Source organism: Conger conger, chromosome 10 (assembly GCF_963514075.1).
Source record: "Conger conger chromosome 10, fConCon1.1, whole genome shotgun sequence".
Taxonomy (NCBI): domain Eukaryota; kingdom Metazoa; phylum Chordata; class Actinopteri; order Anguilliformes; family Congridae; genus Conger; species Conger conger.
The window spans coordinates 46111035-46132420 of NC_083769.1; the positions used below are offsets into that span (position 1 = coordinate 46111035).

Below are 21386 nucleotides of genomic sequence, written 5' to 3' on the forward strand. Positions count from 1 at the left end.
GTAGCATACAAATATAGTTGTGCTAAATGTCGTTTACACTTGTAAATAAAACCTGTGGCCAAGATTTAGCATCGCAACGGTGAGGAACTGTCAGCAAAGGAAATAATGCAGGAATCAGTTATCACCGTCAGTCAATCCTGTGTGGCATGTTCAGGCAATTTAAATATGGTGAACGTTTTATCTGAAGGGGTTCTGTGTAAAGTATTGCCAAAGATTGCTCCACAACAACGGGGGTTTATTGCAAATCGCCATTTCAAAACTGTTAATCTCGAGATGAAAATCTCATTAAGATCTCTTCAGATCAGAATTAACCAGATTTTGGAATAGTGTTTTTGCTATCCCAGATAAAATTGATGTTCTAGGTTCTGTCTCCGTTTTTCAAATAATTTTCAGACAGAATCATTCTGATCGAGATAGCACAAGATCCGGTTTACAGAATCCAGACAAGCATTATTTGGATACAGCGCGCCATCATCTGTTGGTCAAAATAATGCAACGTTTCATTAAGACAAACATGCATGAGTTCGTATATTACTCATATTCACCTATTTGAATCATCAATACAAAAGACAAAGGCAAAAAAGTCAGTCTAATTTCAGAATTCAATGTAATAAATACATTTTATTGCAGGTCCATGTGGATGCTGGTATAGCATGTTCTGAGGAACTGTGAAAATCTTGTTTTTGCAGCAATTCTTTTAGAACAGATAACAATATACTTTCAAATAAAATATCCCAAGGCATTTACACATTTGTAAGGCTTGCAGTTTTCTTCCGACAACTTTTATTTTTGTGGGGTTCTTCTGGAAAATACTTCATTGGCCATTTATACTGTTTTATAGAAGGATTGGATCCAATTCATGCATCCCACATCAACCTTGAATCCATCCTGAGTCCACCCTTTCAGTGGGATCAAGACGAGCATGATTTTCCATATCAAATCTATCCTAATCTCCTCCTTCAAATTTTTAAACACCCCAAAACAATATTTGATCTAGATTCTAGGTAGGATTTAATATCCCAATTTTTATTGTCAGGATCACATATTCAAGTTTTGAAATACCCAGTTTTGAAATTTAATCCCATCTGATTATTGAAATCAAATCCAAAAATGTTTTTGAATACTGGCCCACGCGGGGTATTTCACAAAAAGGGTTACCCGAGTACAGGTAAAACCCGGAACATGTCTTTTGACTTCAGTCCCGTGTTCCAGATTTGGGAGGGCTCAAGGTTTTACTCAGTTATTCAGGCCAATTCTGCTTCATGAGACAGGGCCCCAGTTGTACGAAACCACACATTTACGTAGACACACAAAGGGCCTCCTGACAGAACTTCAACAAGCATATTTTGTGGTGAGTGTGGCTGGATTATCCTTCTGGATTTTATGATTTCCTCAATATTAGCCTATATCTTTGACCCACAATAGACAAAGCTGTATGTCACATGAATACACATTTTAATCCAGATTTCTGTGAATAAATAAAATGAGACATTTATATCAGTTTGCATTTATTAAACAAGAAAAAAGATACAAAGCTTTTTGTCATTTTATTTTTCGCTTGGCTTTTACACAAACTCGGTTCTGTCTTAATTAATCTTTATGATACAACAATGCAAGACAAAGGAAAAAAATATTTTAATAGCTAGACCTATATAATCATTTAATATAGAAAATTGGTTAACAGTTAATATATTGAATATTTACAGAATATTTCATGCTAAGAAATGAAAATGTAGTACAGTACTTGATACAGGACAACACCAGTAAAATAAAATGTGGTCATACAACGACAATAATTAAGGCTTAAATGTGTATAAAAAATAACAAATCAAATATTAATATTTAGACGGAGTGAAAGGATTTCAATAGACAAGGTTTTGTTTTAATGCATAAACAATGTATCGATTTAGGATTTAATGAGAAATCCAAAACTGGTATTCTCTCTTAAAATGACTTAAAATATAAGAAGGGCATAAGTATATTTATAACATAGATGTACGGTTTCCCCACTTACTCCATAAAGGGAGAGAGACAGTGACGAGGCAGGGTATGTTGTAGTCGGCATTAGGATACTGAGTCCAGAAAATAGCCAGGCAGCTTATATTTTTGTATTAATTTTTTTAAAAGCTATTTTGACATGTATACATGCCAAGGTTCCATCCCTACACCCTGTAGTTCAACCCAGTATATTTCCCAATATATTTCTTCTGTCAAACAATGCAGGCATGTGCCACTGAAGCCGGGAGACACATTTCCTGTCCGATTCTAGTCATTCAGAGCGATAGTAATATTGTTAGACGTGACAATTTTGGATCCAGGTTTTTCCAAACTTCACCGTACACACTGCACCTTATAGCATAGGAAAGGTTAGCAAATTTGGTGAAGAGGCGTTTCACACGGTTGCAACAGTGAAGAAGCAGGAAGACGCATTAGCGTTAAATCATCAGCTTTCAAATAATCTTTTCAAGTCATAATTAACTTTTTTTTTTAACGTAGTACAAAGGAAGGACTTTTAAACAAATGTGGCAATTCCATAAACTTCTGTATGGTGCCAACATCATTTCACGAAACACCTAACTGGTTGGTAATGTTATATGACATTAAAGCTACAAAGTAGTATCGTAAATGTAATTTTTTTTCAACGTAAGGTTGTTGCTCCTGAACTACTTTTGATTTATGTGCCTCTTTGGAGCAAGTTCTCCACTCCTTATGCATCCTAACTGTCTTTCAAAATATTCTCACAGTTCAATAGGACAGGGCACTTATGACTCACGGTTCAGCGGCCACCGGGAAAGAGATCAGGAGAGGGTGTGCGAAAAAGAAACACCACACAGCGGGGAAAACAAAGCCACACAATGTACTTGTGGTAAAATTTCAAGACTCAATAATGATAACCAAATGGTATGTAAATACTGACGTATCTTTCATGTTGCACCTGGTTTATCGAAGCTTATGTTATCGTTCAAAAGTCACAATTAGTATCGTCACACCTACATACTGCATTTGACAGGATCATGATCACCAACTGGAGTGACCCCACAACAATTATGAATTCAGCAGAATACTCAGCATCTCACCAATAAATCCAGCACCTTCTTGTTTCCGCAAACTCTCCCTTTTGTCTGAAAACAAGTTTACATTTTTTTCAGAGGACTATAACACAATAAAATACTGAAAGATGATTTGAAGTGACTGACACCTTGACAAAAACAAACAAGAAATGCTAAGAGGCTCTCTCAGATATGAACATCCACAGAGGCTGAAGATCCTGGCCTGTCTGTGGTCCTGGAAAACCTCCACAGCCACACAAAAAACTATTACAGGACACTGAAGAAATGCTTCTCCAACATTGTCCCAGTGGAAACAGCAGGAAAAATATTAGCTAATACTATTATATATAAAATATATAACATATATAATTCTATTGTGATGAAGATTCTTGTAATAATTACTGGGATATGAAACGACATTACAAACTTTGAAGTGGCAATATATCTTAAGGGGTGATTAAAGATTTTGACCAATGATTCTCTGCATCAGAAAGTATTCTCATGTAAACAACAGAACATCTGAGGGAAGGGCTCTTAAATGCAATACCTCTGGTCAAAATTCTTAGCTGCCTTAAGCAATGCCTTTACATTTCCAGTCTTAAAAAAAAGACCGAAAACCTGTTTGGGCCAATACGACAAGGCCTGAAAGTGCTCTAAAATAATCTTTGGCCGTCCCATCCAAATCGCTCATTCACAAAACTAAAATGGGACAAAAATATTTTTTGATTAAGTACACATATAGTCTGGCACATTTTATATTAAAAAAAAACTTGCACAAGGGACTAAACCAAACAAACCAAAAAAAACAAATAAACAAACAAACAGCAATTTGTTTTTGGGCTTCTGAAATGAATAAGGGAACTGATGGTGTTGTGTGTGCGTTTTAAATGAGGGAGATCCGTATGGGGATTGTGGGGGACTCTGTCCTCTGTGGGGAGCGATGGCTCACGAGATGATCCACCACGGTGTGTTTAGACATGTGTTTCATAAGGTACGTCTCCTGGAGGGAGAGAGAGAGAGAATGAGCGGCAAAATGACAGCTTAATCAATTCACTTTGCACTTTCAAACTCCATTCTTAAGTCAACATTAATTATTATTATTATTAGACCAGCCAAACATCACCTCCACCAACTTTATGGCGCACACAAAAAAATGTAAATCTAAAGAAATCTTTTAATATCACTAGGTAATTAACAGGTATGGCAGAGACTATTTTCAGGCCTCTGGGATGAAGAATTTGCAGCTTGCAGCTCCACTGCAGCCATTCCACTGGAGCCTTTTCCTTACATGATGTAAACAGTAAATGGTCCGCATTTGTATTGCGCCTATATCCAAAGCGCCGTACAATTGACGCTTCTCATTCACCCATTGCTCAGTTAAAGCATCACATACATAACTTGTAAAGTACACAAGCAGTGCTGTTCTAAACAAAAGAAATACCGTACATCGTAAGTGCAATTGTTTTTTCCAGGAGGGTACAAGTTTGAAAAGGTGTGTTTTTAGTCTGCGTCAGTCGCCCACTCGCCCGTTGCTCAGGGGGGCACCTGGACACACGCGGGGGGGGGGGGCAGGACGGAGGCGGGGCAGGTACTCACGGAGGTGTACGCCCTGCCGCAGATGCTGCAGCAGTAGGCTTTGGCGTTCTTGATGGCGTGGGCGGAGAGGTGGATCTGCAGCGACGCGGAGTCCGAGTACGCCCGGAAGCAGTTGGAGCACTTGTACGGCTTGTCCTTGTTGTGCTGCCTCTGGTGGGACTGGGGAGGGAGAGGAAGAGGAGGGAGAGGAAGAGGAGGGAGGTTTTACGCTCACATCCGCTCGGTTTCACGTCTCGTCGAGACAGGGATTCAAAACAAACGGGGCCGTTTTCAAATAAATGTAGCGCTGCTTATTTTATTTCTGTACTCATTACATTACGTTACAGGCATTTGGCGGACGCTCTTATCCAGAGCGACGTACAGTTGATTGGACTAAGCAGGAGACAATCCTCCCCTGGAGCAATGCAGGGTTAAGGGCCTTGCTCAAGGGCCCAACGGCTGTGTGGATCTTATTGTGGCTACACCGGGATTAGAACCACCGACCTTGCGGGTCCCAGTCATTTACCTTATCCACTACACTACAGGCCGCCCTCTATCACTCTGTACTCACTCTATCTACGGAAATAAAAGAAATGTAGAGATTCAAATTTTTATTTCTGATCTTAGTTCTGCGTGTAAGGCACGTTGAGCTACATTTTATGTCTGAAAGGTGCTATATTAATAAACGCTTATTATTATTGTTGTTAGAATATGCTTTTGATGAACAACGTGCTTGGACAGTAGGCAGATCCAAAAACCGCTGTTAAAGTACTCTGGTAAAAATGGTGCTGAATAACTGGTAACCTGAAAGGATGACAATAGCTAAAGCTAAGCACAGATCTTTGTTGTCGGCTCATAAAAAAACTCTCAATGTGACAAGCGCAACATGGCCACAGCAACATGGCCCAGGGTACCCCCCAGCCCTGGCACTGACCTGGAGATTGGAGAGCTGTGTGAAGGCCTTCTCACACCCGGGGTGTGCACACTTGTACGGACGGTCACCAGTGTGGATTCTTTTTTCAGCCGGGAGGGAGGAAAAGCAGGAAGCAGAATACAGCATTAATTATTCTGAACATAGTTTTCTATGAATTTGCTGTGATAGATGTCCTCTCAAATTAATATATATTTTTCCCCCCCAATTCCAGTATTACACTAGACTGCAAATCAAGATATTACATTTCATTACATCAATGGAATTTGGCTCTTATCGCTCTTATCCAGAGCGACGTACAACAAAGTGCAAAGTGCGTACACATAACCAGGGACAAGTGCACTGGGAGACCCTAGAGGGAAATCCAATTTCAAGTGCAAAGGTGACAACGACAAAAATGACTTGGGCCTATTTGATTCACCTGAAAATGGATTATATCTAAAAAATAAAAAAATAAAAAATATTTTTAGAAAGATGTTTTATAAAGATGCATTGACAAATGTATTATTATTATTATTATTATTATTACTACTACTACTACATTATTTCTGAAATTGTGTGCAAAGGTTAGTTTTTAATTGTGGCAGTCTCTCCTGACTGAACGTCTGGCAGGCTGACAGGAGGACAGGGTTCGAGGCGGGGGCTCGTTTGTCAGACATGCAGACCTGGTGTGCTGCTGCAGGTGGGACAGCTGGCGGAAGGATTTCTCGCAGTAGGAGCAGTGGTAGGGCTTCACGCCCAGGTGAATGCGCAGGTGCTGAGCCAGGTACGAGGCGTTGGCGAAGGACTTGGAGCAGTGGGGGCACTTGTGCGGTTTGGCCTCCGTGTGAGACTTGGAGTGAAACTGCATGTCTGACTTGGTGAAGAAGGTCAGTGGGCAAATCTTACACCTGTACAAACACATTTACATTTTACATTTACATTTTTCTCATTTGGCAGACGCTCTAAATCCAAAGCGACTTACAAGTGCATAGGTTCTTCCACAGGTTAAAAGCATCAAATCCATAAAGAGCTGTTCTCTACTCAATGTAAGTGCAATTCTTTTTAAGGGTCAGGGTTAGACGAGAGGGATATCGGAAGGGGGGGGGGGGATCAAGAGGAGGGAGGACCAAGGTATAGTCTGAAACACACACACACACACACACACACACACACATCTCAAACCTGTAGAACATACACTCTTTACACCTGTACAGCACATACACTTTACATCTGTGCAATATATGCTCTCTCTACACCTATAAAGTACACCCATTACATGACATTTATTTAGCAGTCCCTGTACAAGCCAAATGATCATTCTCATACTGCATTTCATGTGTAGATGTATTTATCCACATTATACTCGTTCACTTATATTAGATTATGTATTACAGTGCAGAGTGTCTTATGGCACACAAAAGAGAGATGGGATACTGTTAGGGAGGCTGAATGTTGGGAATAAATAATTATATTTAAATAAAGATGTGAAATAAATAAGTAAATTACAATTAATGAAGAAAGTAGAAGATGATTGTAATGATCTTATTAGAGTATGATAAAGAAAGAAGCAAATGAATAACTAGAAAATATTAGTGGAGTTGTTCCCACAGGGGTGGTTGGTAAGGGATTGGGAGAACAAAACTGAGAGAAGGGGGGAAAAAGAGAACTTATTTAGCTTTTCTGTATGTTTTTTCTGTGTTATTGTGTTTGGGTGGTTGGCAGCCGAGTGTGAAGCGGCCGGGATGAGAGTCAGCACCTCCAAGTCCGAGGCCATGGTTCTCTGCCGGAAAACGGTGGATTGCTCCCTCCGGGTTGGGAACGAGTCTTTGCCCCAAGTGAAGGAGTTCAAGTATCTGGGGGTCTTGTTCACGAGTGAGGGTAGAAGGGAGCGTGAGATCGACAGGCGGATCGGTGCAGCGTCAGCAGTAATGCGGGCGTTGCACCGGACCGTTGTGGTGAAGAGGGAGCTGAGCCGGAAGGCGAAGCTCTCGATTTTCTGGTCGATCTACGTCCCGACCCTCACCTATGGTCACGAGCTTTGGGTAGTGACCGAAAGAACAAGATCGCGTATACAAGCGGCCGAAATGAGCTTCCTCTGTAGGGTGGCCGGGCTCAGCCTTAGAGATAGGGTGAGGAGCTCGGACATCCGGAGGGAGCTCGGAGTAGAGCCGCTGCTCCTTCGCGTCAAAAGGAGCCAATTGAGGTGGTTTGGGCATCTGATCAGGATGCCTCCCGGGCGCCTCCATTTGGAGGGTTTTCCGGGCTCGTCCAACTGGGCGGAGACCCCGAGGTAGACTCAGAGCCCGCTGGAGAGATTATATATCTCTCCTGGCCTGGGAACGCCTCGGGATCCCCCAGGAGGAGCTGGAATGCGTTGCTGGGGAGAGGGACGCCTGGAATACCCGGTTTCGCCTACTGCCAACACGACCCGACTCCGGATAAGCGGGTGACGATGGATGGATGGATGGATGGATGGATCACAAATGTAATAAGTAATGCTAAGAATACAAATATTACTACTACCACCAGTTAAAAGAGATGGCAGTGAAAGGACTGTCTTCCCCTCTTCAGTGTGACTGACCTGTACGTCTTCCCCTCCTTGGCTGTGATGGTGACGGAGGACTGGTCCGTGCCGGAGGCCAGGATGGGGTAGGGCACCACCAGGAGGGGCCCTGACGTGTTCTCAGCCTTGATCTTCTTCCGCCCGCGCTCGCTCTTCGGAGGAGGGCCCAGGAAGCCCGCCAGGCCCCCGATCTTTATCTGCTCCATGGTGGGGGCGCTGGCCAGCCCCGAGACCACGTTCGGGGACGGGGCGCCCCCCAGCCGCATCTGGCTGCTGGACGTGGGCGTGGTGGGGGTGACGGCGTCAGAGAGGCCGGGGTTCATGGCGCGGGATGACAGGGCCAGACCTGCAGGGTACAGGCAGGAGTTCACACACATGTGAGGACCTGCGGGGTACAGGGAAGAGGCAGGGTGTCACACACATGTGGGAACCTGTGGGGTACAGGGAACAGGCAGGGGGTCACACATGTGGGGACCTGCGAGGTACAGGGTACAGGGAACAGGTAGGAGTTCACACACATGTGGGGACCTGCAGGGTACAGGGAAGAGGCAGGGTGTCACACACATGTGGGGACCTGCAGGGTACAGGGTACAGGGAAGAGGCAGGGGTTCACACACATGTGGGGACCTACAGGGTACAGGGAAGAGGCAGGGGTTCACACACATGTGGGGACCTGCAGGGTACAGGGAACAGGCAGGGGGTCACACACATGTGGGGACCTGCGGGGTACAGGGAACAGGCAGGGGGTCACACACATGTGGGGACCTGCGGGGTACAGGCAGGGGGTCACACACATGTGGGGACCTGCGGGGTACAGGGTACAGGGAACAGGCAGGGGTTCACACACATGTGAGGACCTGTGGGGTACAGGGAACAGGCAGGGGGTCACACACATGTGGGGACCTGTGGGGTACAGGGAACAGGCAGGGGGTCACACACATGTGGGGACCTGCGGGGAACAGGGAACAGGCAGGGGGTCACACACATGTGGGGACCTGCGGGGTACAGGGTACAGGGTACAGGCAGGGGTTCACACACATACACCACCCAATGACTTTTCCCAAGTCTTCTCAAAGAGCCATGTGATTTATGCTTCATGCTTTAAAACATAAAGGGGCAGGTTGTAGCCTAGTGGCTAAGGCACATGACTGGGACCTGGAAGGTTGATGGTTCAAGCCCCGGTGTACAGTTGATTAGGCTAAGCAGGGGAAAATCCCCACTGGAACAATGCAGGGTTAAGGGCCTTGGGTTAAGGGCCTTGGCCCAAGGGCCCAGCAGCTATGCGGATCTTATTGTGGCTCCAATGGGGCCAGTCATGTCCGGGTTCAGGTCCCGGTCCCGGTCATGTGGAGGCTACAGGCTGCCACTGTATTTTTCACCTCAGTGATGAATTAGTCACAGTGCGTTTTCACTGTCATGGCAGGAAATGGCACTCTGGCTTTCGTAAAGGTCGAACGCCATGGCAACGATGGGAGGAGAATCACCTGAAAGGTGGTTTGCTCGAGAGGGGTGGTCGATGATTTGACGCAGACGCCAGTCCTCCCACAATCCTTTGGCTTTTACCGCCGACTTGTCGTCCAGATTCATGTTCACATCGCCGAGAATGTGGCCTATCAGGGACATACAGAGAATGGTGAATGTGTGTGTATCTGCGTGTGAGCGTGTGTGTGCGTCTGTGTGAGGGCGTGTCTGTGTGTGCATGCGTGTGCGAGTGTCTGCGCGTGCGTGTCTGTGTGTGTCCGTGTGTGTTCGTGTATGCGTGCGCGTCTGTGTGGGCGTGCGTGTGCGTCAATGTGTGTGCGTATCTGTGTGTGCGTGTGTGTGTGTGCGTGTGTGTGTGTGCGTGCGTGTCTGTGCGTGCCTGTGTGTGTGTGTGCGCGTGTCTGTGTGCGTCCGTGTGTGTCCGTGTATGCGTGCGCGTCTGTGTGGGCGTGCGTGTGCGTCAGTGTGTGTGCGTGTCTGTGTGTGCGTGTGTGTGTGTGCGTGTGTGCCTGTGTGTGTGTGTGTGTGTGTGCGCGTGTCTGTGTGTGTGCGTGTCTGGGCGTGCCTGTGTGTGTGTACGTGTGCATGTGCGTGTGCATGTGTGTGTGTGCGCGTGTGCGTGTGCATGTGTCATGTGCGTGTCTGTGTGTGCGTGTGCATGTGCGTGTCTGTGTGTGCGTGTGCGTGTGCGTGTCTGTGTGTGCGTGTCTGTGTGTGCGTGTCTGTGTGTGCGTGTGTGTGTGCGTGTCTGTGTGTGCGTGTGCGTGTCTGTGTGTGCGTGTCTGTGTGTGCGTGTGTGTGTGCGTGTCTGTGTGTGCGTGTGCGTGTGCTTGTGCGTGTCTGTGTGTGTGTGTGCATGTGCGTGTCTGTGTGTGCGTGTGCGTGTGCGTGTCTGTGTGTGCGTGTCTGTGTGTGCGTGTCTGTGTGTGCGTGTGTGTGTGCGTGTCTGTGTGTGCGTGTGCGTGTGCGTGTCTGTGTGTGCGTGTCTGTGTGTGCGTGTGTGTGTGCGTGCCTGTGTGTGCGTGTCTGTGTGTGCGTGTCTGTGTGTGCGTGGTACTCTACCTGCCACGGAGCTGGAGGCCGGTCGGGCGTGCAGGGCGATGTCGGGCTGGGACGGGCTGTGTGCGTGGAGGCCCGGGACCTGCTGGAGCTTGGGTACGGACATCACCTGCTGGCCGGTCTCCGAGGGCGACGGGCTCATCAGCAGAGACTGCTGGGAGTGCACCGTGGTGGGGGGCAGGTGGGGGGGCCGGATCTTCTCCGCCATCAGCTGCTCTTTGATCTTGTTGATGAGCACCAGGTTATCCAGCTGAAAGAGTGCGCCGGCACAGTGAGCAATTTCACCAGGAGAACCTGATCAGACCTGATCACAAACCACAACCTCGAAAACACAAACTCTAATCAGACCTGATCACAAACCACAACCTCGAAAAACACAAACTCTAATCAGACCTGATCACAAACCACAACCTCGAAAAACACAAACTCGAATCAGACCTGATCACAAACCACAACCTCGAAAAACACAAACTCTAATCAGACCTGATCACAAACCACAACCTCAAAAACACAAACTCTGTGGGTGTCTCGGTGGTGCAGCCTGTAGAGCACTGACCGCATGCTCATTGCGAGCCGCGACGTCAGCGGTTCGAATCCGACCGTCTGACATTTGTCGCATGTCTTTCCCTCTCTCGCTCCCATTCTTCCTGTCTCTCTATACTATATACTGTCCAATAAAAGCTGAAAAAGGCCAAAAAAATATCTAAAAAAAAAAACAAAAAAAAACACAAACTCGAATCAGACCTGATCACAAACCACAACCTCGAAAAACACAAACTCTAGTGCCTTTTTTAGACCAAGGCAAATTCAGCTAGGGCTTGTCTGATAAGACCTCATCGCAAACCACAACCTTGAAAACAGGAACTCTAGTGCTTTTAAAAGCCCAGCGGTTAACTGCGACTGTACGATATTCCCAAAGGGAGGACACAATTCATAAAATATACACAACAAATAAGCCACCTGCAGTCTGATGTTTTTAGGTCGACTTCAGTAAAATAATGATACAAAATACTTTGACTCGACTCTTCCTCATGCGACTCACTACCCAGGTCAGGTGTCTCCTGAGCCAAACATGGCAGAGCGGAACATTTTCCCAATTCCCACACACTACTGGCCACTTTTTATTTATTTATTTATTTTTTACATTTGCACTTGGAGGGTTCACTTTCCTCACTGTGGTTTGAAAGGATTATCTGCTGAATAACACCACCATGAAAGCTGTGTAGTTGGAAAACATGATTCAATATAGCAACAAAAACCAAAGACAAACAAACGCCTGCCTGGAAAGAAAGCAATTCAATGTAAACAAATTCATCAAAAAATGTATGAATAATTGATCATTTATCATTTAGGAATAAATCATCTAGAAATGTAAAAAAATAAGTTATGCCGTATTTAATGGGCAACATTGGCTCAGGCAGTAAGAGCAGTCGTCTCATTGGCTCAGGCGGTAAGAGCAGTCGTCTGGCAGTTGGAGGGTTGCCGGTTCGATCCCCCGCCCGGGCTGTGTCGAAGTGTCCCTGAGCGAGACACCTAACCCCCAAATGCTCCTGACGAGCTGGTCGGCGCCTTGCATGGCAGCCAATCGCCGTCGGTGTGTGAGTGTGTGTATGAATGGGTGAATGAGAAGCATCAATTGTACAGCGCTTTGGATAAAGGCGCTATATAATTGCCAACCAGTTACCATTTACCATTTACTATTCATTCACCAGACACGCAACGCAACGTCCTTCATTCATACACTTGCACTCACTACCAATCACACACTGATTAATATATGGTTTTGTTATTAAATCTCACACACAAAAGTAAGTTGTAGTTGTTGCCAGTTTGAAGCGCTATCTTCAGGAACATGCCCAGTTGCTCACTGCTCCCCCCTAAGCTGGCCTACATCTCACTAAGGCGGTGGTGCCAAGTCAAATTTCAAAAATAAAATTAAAAAATATATTTTTTTTATTGAAATACTGTGGACCAGAAAAACCGAAATATCGAAGGGAAAGGATGTGTTCTCACTGTTTGAAATAAGGGCTCCGTGTGACAATACAGGCAAATGAATTATGTTATAAGTACGAATGCATACAGTTGCCCCACCAATCTCATAAGGGACTGGCACAGACTAGCCATACATTACATTTTCCATCGTGCCGTAAATCACTGGATCTATGAACAGAGGCCACGCTGGCACTCCAGGCTGGAGCCTGCTGGCCCAGGCCCGCTCAGCGGTATCCATCAGGAGCGCTTATTCCCGGAGGGCGGCCAACTGTGAGCCTTTAAGGCCCGGACACACCAAACCGACGGTCGGCCGTCGGTGGCGCCCTGTCGGCCGAGTCTTTCCGGTGTGTCCCGCACGCCGACACTCCGTCGGCGTGTTTTGGAGGGCGTCGTCGGACGCCGGTGAGAGAGAGCTCTCTGATTGGCTGTCCAGCTAGCGAATCAGTGCACGAGAAGAGAAACGGAAGCGACGAAAGCAAGCCATTCCAAAGTTACTATCACTACCAGACATAATTTTCGATTAGTATTACTAAATAGTGAGAGAACAAGGAAATTGCTGCAAACTGTTTGTTTTGAGCGAGACTGCTTCTAGGTCCAACGCAATGCAAACGCATTCCCCGGTCTTCCGGTTTCCATTTTTTGAAAGACAAATACAGACTACCGCCACCTGCTGGTGTGGAGAGTTATTACCTCTCACGCAGGCGCAGAACGTACGTGCAACTCGGCCGTCGGCGGACCGTCGTTGCGGTGTGTTCGGCACAGCCAACATTAACAACGCGTATCGACGCGAGGCGATCTTTGTCGGCGCTCCGCGGCCGACTGTCGGTTTGGTGTGTCCGGGCCTTTAGAGATGGCGGAAGAGAACAACTCTCACAAAAAAAAGAAGGCTACAGCAGGCAGCGCGAGTCACCCCACGCGGGTGTACTCCACGCGAGAGAACAGCGGCGTCTGGACGATTGTGACGGTAACAAGTGGGGCAGACATGTCCGTCTGCCATGCAGGTGTTGATGGAGATAGACCCATCTACTAAAAAAAAAGGAAATACGGCATGTGTCCCGGTAAGTAGTCTTTAAACAAAGGGAGGCACATGAAAGGTGACACCTAGGAGGTACATTTTGATGTTTTATTCTGCAGTTACGGCTGCGTAAAAAGCCAGAATGATTGAGTCATAACACGCTACTATAAAAACCATTCCAAGCATATGGTCGATCAAGTGTGTTCTTGTCTCCCTCTACTGGCCTGCACAGGAATTACATCAGCTAATAATAACAGCGCTGTAGTAAAACTGCAGTCCTCCATTCTCAACATACCATTTAATCATTTCACTTGCTGAATTGAATTGAAAGGAACAAGACCTGCTGAAAAACAAAAAAAAACTGATGAAACTGTCAAAAGAATATCTGCGATATCTACCCTTAAACAGCCAGATACTGTAAAGAGGAGCTGCCTTTCACTTGATCATAGATTCAGTAACACAGCAGGGTTTAGGCCTAAAATACGATGTGTGCGTATGTTCTCTCTCCTCAGTTTGGATGTTACTGCAGATCCAGCTCAAACCCCCAAGCCAGGAAAGGGCAGTTCAAGCAGCACAGAGCGACGGCAATTTTCCAGCAGAGCAAACTCACACAGGAGACGGAGGAGTGTCACATTACATTAGTTATTTAGCTGACGCTTTTATCCAAAGTGACTTATAGTTGGTCCAGCAGCTGTGCGCATCTTATCGTGGCTTAGACCACCAACCTTCCGGGTCCCAGGCATGTACCTTAACCACTATGCTACAGGCTGCCCCTTATAAGCCCTTATGGGGCACACAAGGTCGGTGGTTCCAATCCTGGTGTAGCCACAATAAGATCCGGACAGCTGTTGGGCCCTTGAGCAAGGCCCATAACCCTGCATTGCGCCAAGGCATTGTCTCCTGCTTAGTCTAATCAACTGTACGTCGCTCTGGATAAGAGCATCTGCCAAATGCTAATAATGTAATGTAATGTAATGTAATGTAATGTAACAAGCCCATCTCCTACAGAGGACTGCTGCGCGTGTGTGTGGGCGTCAGACACGTGGTCAGGGGAAACTCACACAGCAGCAACTGAAGGAACCGCGGCCATGCTCGAACCAACTTTACACTGTGACCCGTGTCTGAACTCGTAGTCAGCGAGCTCCTGCCTAGTCAGCAATGTCTCAATCTGTGTGGGTCCAATCTCAACCGAAAACCACACCAACGATCACACGCAAGTTCCCAGAACAACAACTTCAGATGGCAGATAATGCGCTTCCTGTACTCAAATATCTATGCGTGTGCAACTTGGATCGATAGAGAACCCACAGCAACTGCATCTACCGTGCATTGCGCCATCTGCTTTTCACAAAAATATGCCTTTGTCCCTCCTCCAAACCCCACAGACAACATAACATATGCCATGCTCCTCTATTACCACAATGCTGTGTGTAGCACAATACACACGCGTAGCAGCAGCATCCTTAATATAATATCATGTTCACCCGAATGAGTAGGCAGCACAGCATGCTCCAATTAAATGAGTCAAGCTTCGGTGGTCTTTACTTGAAGGGACGGCGCGGTTATCCCTGCAGAACACAGCAGAGGGCGCTGTGGCACACCATCACAGAGGCAGGAAGTGGAGAGGCAGCCATCGTTTGGGATTCAGGCAACGTCCCTCACAGAGGGAACAACGTCGCCGCCCACCCCCCAAATCACCAGCTTCCCCTGTACGACGTTCCTAAATAGTTCCTAAATGCCCGCACGTCATATAAAATGTGATGAAACAGATTAAGCAAATTGCACAGATTTTTTCCAAGCCAGGAATCGGTTCCTGAGGGAATTAATACTGGCCTCGGTGCAAAGGAGGGGACAGTCCTGACTCTGATCCCACCCAAGCGACTCAAACGCTGTCTCAGGCAGTTTGGGTGGGGCGCAGCATCCAGACCCGTCCGACAGCGAGCCCGAAACCTGGGAGCTGTGATGACCCCCCTCAACCCCCAACCCCCCAACCCCCCAACCCCCCCAGGGGCAGTTTTGTGTGTCAGATGGGTGAAACCTGAGTGATGGTGGAGGTTCTTACCTGGCCGGGCATGGACGGAGGCGGTGGCCAGAAATAGGGGTTATTAAACCGAGGCTCGGCCATCGTCCTGAGGCAAAACAAACAAGGATTATACAGTACTCAGACACGGAGGGGTGTGTGTGTGTGTGCGTGTGTGTGTGTGTGTGTGTGTGCGCGTAGGCTCAGCTTTCTTCATCCTGCCGCTGCAGCCCCCTTCTGTTCCCCCAAAACGCTCACTTTGTTAAAAGCTCTGTTTTGCTCTGTTTTGCTTGGCACAGGGGTCCCAGATTCCACTGCACAGTAACGCACAGAAAGGCACAGAGCGGGAGCCCAATGCTGCACTCTTAACGGCGAGAGCAAAGGGAGAGCCCCCCTCTCGATGGCAATAACAACCATCACTTCAACCACAATTACAGTTTCAACGGCGTCGAGCAGCATGAAAATAACATTTCGGAAACATCGGAGTATGAGAAATGCTACGGCATGTATCGATAAGCGGGGACCGGAAAACACTGTTTGGAGTGGCGACTCTTGGTACTTTAAGAAATACAGCCCATCGTATGGGCGGAGACAAGTCAGTAAATGTATAAACATGACTAGCTAATCTCCAATATTAGAAGTTGAATTGCACTTCCGTCCAACTTCAATGGGGGAACCTCCTGTAGTTTCCATGTTATGACCCCTATACAAAGGGGGGGGGGGAAATTGTTATTGCACAACAAATAATAACACGGGACATTTATCGTCAATTACATTTCTAACAATGGAGTTAATGCATCAGCAGTCGGCCATATTCTCCAACCAAGTTCAGCAAGGCATGCCCAATGCAGTTTCGAATAAGAAGCGTGTACAGTACGTTAGGTGCAGCATCACACATCAAAACAAGAAATGACTCCCCTGCAAAAACAGACAGCCCTTCGGAGCAGAGCGTGAATACTGGTGGAAGCGGGGACTTCCCCGTCCGCAGAAGAGCACATCTCCTCTTCCCACATTAAGGTCTGTGTGGTGAGCGGAGCGCGGAGCCTGGCGAGACGACTGGCATTCGGCGCAAACGTTTTCGCAGAAGGTCCTGTGAGTCACCGTGTCGGAGCTGTCCGAGAGGGACGGCGTTTTATTTTCTTTTATTTTTATCTCACCCACAGTAACACTTTTGACCTACATCATTCACCGCACCTCTCCATTTCATTTCTCCACACTCATTTCTCGCATTAAAAACCTCTACTAGATTTAGACAGACAATTTCTTCTTTCCGCAGAGATGAGAATGTTTAAAGTGACGTGTAAAGGGGCTTGAAATAGTTGAGATAACCATACATTACCACAGAGAGATGCACCCACCAAATATCTACTCGACGACGAGTAATGTCGATAACTATAATAAAATGCAGTTCAAGTCAGACGAGATCTGTACTGAAAGCGTCAGGATTGCATGGCCGTGGTCTGGCTCACCACACCAGCCCGACAGTACTGGAGGAGGACGGAGACAGGGAGAGGAATAAGGCTGGTCGAGGGAAATAAGAGGTTAAGAGTTAGAGGAAACGCTAACTCTGCACAGAAATGCCCCGGTCGGGATTCAAACCGTGTTATCCACAGCGCTATGCCGCCACATAGCTCACACTACAAACCACTCTACAAAAATAACTATACACAAATCGCATGAAACTATGGCAGGGGATATGTATTGGCCATGAGGTCAGGTCCCTGTTGATGTCATGAATGGTCTGGACCCAACAGAGTCTGGTAATACATTTAACTCCACCCATTTAATCCCCACATAGGAATAGATGGAAAAGTTCAGATTGATACGGCGATGTATTCCATTTCTCTAATTTTGCTAATGAATGAACACATGCGTGCATACACATATCTCAAATGAGACGGCCGCAATCAACATGCCCTGGGTGTGTCGAAGTCAATTGCTATTGGTGTGTGTGTGTGTATGAATGGGTGAATGAGAAGCATCAATTGTACAGCGCTTTGGATAAAGGTGCTATATAAATGCCAACCATTTACCTGTTCACATGGAGAGATGCCTGCATGAGAAACACACATCCACTGCTGGACAACGAGCACAGTGACAGTGCGGCACGTCAACTCTGAACTTTGAGCAGTTTCCAGAAGACCAGCTCTCTAACCACTGAACCGCACTGTCGTCTACAGAAAGAACCGAGGCGTTAAGGAACGCAACGTACCACCATGTCAAAAAACACGAGTGAGCCCTGTACAGTCATTCTGGTGCGAAGAATCAAGATCAGTTAGGTTACCACCCCAAACAGGGAACGGAGAGGTCTTCTCTCAACACATCAGAGTCCCCCCGCCTCTGTCCTAAACTACATCAAGGCCTGCTTGGTTTGGGCAAAGCACTCCCCACCCGTATGGAAAATGCCTTGTTTCAGAAGTGACAGATTGCCTTGGGGGCTGTGCGTGCACACAGTTAGCAGAGGTTTCCCGGTACGGCCTGCACTTGTCCCGCCCCACCCTCCTCCTCAGAGGAATGTGCAGTGTACTACACGCGTGTGCGACAGCACCGACTCAGCTGCTCCCGCTGATCCCAGAGCTGATCCCAGAGCTGATCCCTGAGAATCACTTCAAACGTGACGACCTGCGGCATTGGAGCCCAGTGTGACATCATCCATCGTCAACCAAAACCGTCCAATCAGATCCACCCTCCAACCACTCAGTTTTGGCACACTATCACTTAGTCCAGGGGTTCCCAGGAACCCAGAACACCCCAAAAACCAGCAGACACTACGGCCCTCCAGGACTGGAGTTTGACACCTGTGACTTAGTCTATTATGGGCCAGTTTCACAGACAAGCTTAAGCTTAGCCCCGGACTAAATTGTGTTTTCTATGAAGAATCTCCATTCAAAATTGAATTTAGGTCCAGGACAAGGCTTAATCTGTGGCTATATTTATTTTCCCCAAGGTCTTTATCTATCGTTAGAATCCATGAAAAAAGGCAAGGGGAAGACACACACTTATTTTCAGCACCACATTAGTTGGTGTATTCTAGAGAGAACATACAAGTTTCTTCAAACAGTGTTAAGAGGCAGATCTTTAAAAAAAAGTATGCGATTTGGACAAGAGAAGACATGGAAATGAAGTCCCCATGCGTGAGTTAAGAGCATGATATCGCTTTTTTTATTTTATTTTTTATTTTTTTTATTTTTTATATTGAGTTTCAGATGCCAAGAAAGGTCAGAGCTGTCAGACCTGCGTGGATCGTACCAAAGCTCACAGACTGCATGGGACCACTGAGCCAGAATATGCAAAGCACAATGTCACATTAATTAAACTTATAAAAGGGTTAAATGCATAACTTTCAACCAAAGACCATGAAACCAATAAGAACCTTCTTTCAAAAGCAGTCAAACTGACAGAACGGATACCCACAAAAAGAAGAAAATTACGAACAATCGCACACACAATTTCAGCAGGAATAAATTGTGCTACCTTGGTTAAAAAAAAAAAAACAGCAATGAAGAAAACAACATTGGTGAAGCAGTCGCATTAAGGAAAAAAAAAAGTCACCAGCATACCACACGCAGTAACCAGACGCTCTCTATTCGGAAAAAACTAAAATAACAATAAGAAAGCGGCCTGTTTTATTATTTTGTAAAAAAAATATATATATAATTGACTGCAAATTATCTCTATCACCTTTATGTTAGTCATCCGGTTTCACGACTAATGAAAATGTTCATATTTAATAGTAACAACAAATCTACTATTGTAGTCAACAAAAATGTTAAGTAATCGTATTTGAGCTGATCTTGCCTTATTTTTTGAACGATTCACATCGCCACCCGGGTGCGTTTCCTCAGTTTCTCCTCTTATCTGTTCAATGCGCATGCATGCACATTTTCTTTAACAAAGACGACATTTTCCCAAAACATGGCAACAACAAACATAGATACAATGAAGTTATTCTAAAAATGAACTCCTGACGAGGTTCCGTATCCACTTCTACGTTCCCAAATTAAGTTTCCACCCAGTGATGGAGCAACACGTCCTTTGTCGCCGTTCCGTTTTACCTTCAGAGCAAAGCATTCGGGGTGCCACTGCGTTTTGTTGCAGGCATGTCAACGTTAGCCCACAGGAAACGCACCCGCAACTCACAACATTCACAACAGCCAAAGCGGCATAACAAAATGCCGTCTTAATCACATTCTACAATAGCATAAACAGACTTCGCGCCTGCCACATGCGTTAAGAAAAGGAATGGATATAAAATAGCCGATGTAGTCTGCTAATCTGCGAACGCAAAAACAGTAGCCTTTATGTCCCCGGGTTATATTTACAAAACAACGTTAGCAGAGTAGCCTACCTTATAAAAATAGCGTAATTATTTAATTATACATTCAAATTGATTTTTATACGCAAAATATAACACTTTATAACTTAAACAAAAGTTGCCCAACTTTTGATTATATTCTAGCGGGCTTGCTGCCGGGTTCATACGTTTGTTTCACATTTATAGTTTACTTTTAAAACGTGTTCAATTCTTAAGAACCAAAAGCAATCCGTTCGTAGCGAACGAAACTCTAATCCCCCTCGGTGCCTCTCTCCAGCGCCTCTCCCACATTCTCAGACAGTTTTATTAAAATTTTCAGACAAAAGAAAAACAAAAATGGCAGCCTCTCTTTATTTTTATAAGGACAGGACGCCATATTCTGCAGACCCCAAATTTAGTCACATTTCGTTTTTTAAAAAGAAAAGGATAAATCGAGCTGATTGTAAATCTCACCAGTGTATTTGCATTAAGTGCTCGGGTGATTGTTTACAAAGAATTGCAGGTTTGAATAGCCCGGCTCAAAAAAAAAAAAAAAACTAGACACTTCCTACAACAATCATGCCTTGCAGAATTGCGCTGCAGTTGGTAAGGCGCTGTATTTTTGCCATTCAAATAAGCCACGGCTGAGCCCTTTTATTTTTAATTATAGCCTACGTGCTATACATTGTGAAATATTTTACAATAGCATACAGTGGTTTCCATTTACAAACAGGCGCTTGCTTTAGTGCTATCTCTGATTTGCAACTTTGTAGCCACTCAAATGACCGAAACAACTCATTGTTTTTAACAAAACAAAGTACCGCAAATCACGCAGAAGTTGCTTTAAAAAATGAATTTCGAATTGCATACAGACCTGGTACCCCGATTGCAGATTTTTCTCTTGCAAATATGTATTTAAAAGGTTGATGTTCTTTCTGCCTGCCTTCAGCTTGAGTTCAGACCTTCCGGGTCGCCTACCGTTCACTTCTGGGTTTTACAGGCGGCTATATGATTTCATTACCGTCTTTCCAATGAAAAAGATGACATATTCCAGCAAAAGTGAAAGAATATTGTTTTTTTAATTTTCATTAAAAAAAGCGTTAACCAATAACCCTTCCTATTTGTGATCCAGGACAGATGTTAAGCGTATCAACATCACACACTGATTCCGATGGTTCCAGCCAATAGCCACTAGGCTACGCGACGTAGCCTACTGCGATGAGAAACAAAATGTATTTAATGTCTGTTTGGATTGTGCGCCAGCCAGGGATACACGCTATGCCATAGCGAATACATTTAACAACTTGACTTCAGTAGGCTAGGCTGTAGATGATGACGATTTGTTGTCACCATTTTCTGTTTTCTTTGATTTGATGTAGATAATCATTATTAAACAATGTAGCTGGACGTCTCTCTTAGCCTT

General features: G+C 45.6%; 1 protein-coding gene across 2 annotated transcripts; it reads right to left on the reverse strand.

Moving 5' to 3' along the window:
• Positions 1-1491: 1491 nt before the first annotated feature.
• On the reverse strand, positions 1492-20939 carry znf362b (zinc finger protein 362b). 2 transcript variants are annotated; one of them, XM_061257980.1, is made up of 9 exons: positions 20838-20939; positions 15712-15778; positions 10646-10892; positions 9586-9711; positions 8120-8447; positions 6222-6446; positions 5560-5638; positions 4647-4805; positions 1492-4050 (listed from the first exon to the last, which is right to left on the reverse strand). In XM_061257980.1, the coding sequence occupies exons 2-9, from the start codon at positions 15772-15774 to the stop codon at positions 3934-3936; spliced, it is 1344 nt and encodes a 447-aa protein (XP_061113964.1). In that variant the 5' UTR covers positions 15775-15778; positions 20838-20939; the 3' UTR covers positions 1492-3933. The 2 variants fall into 2 exon arrangements, with proteins under 2 accessions (XP_061113964.1, XP_061113963.1); XM_061257979.1 differs by having other exon boundaries at positions 8120-8486.
• Positions 20940-21386: the final 447 nt, after the last annotated feature.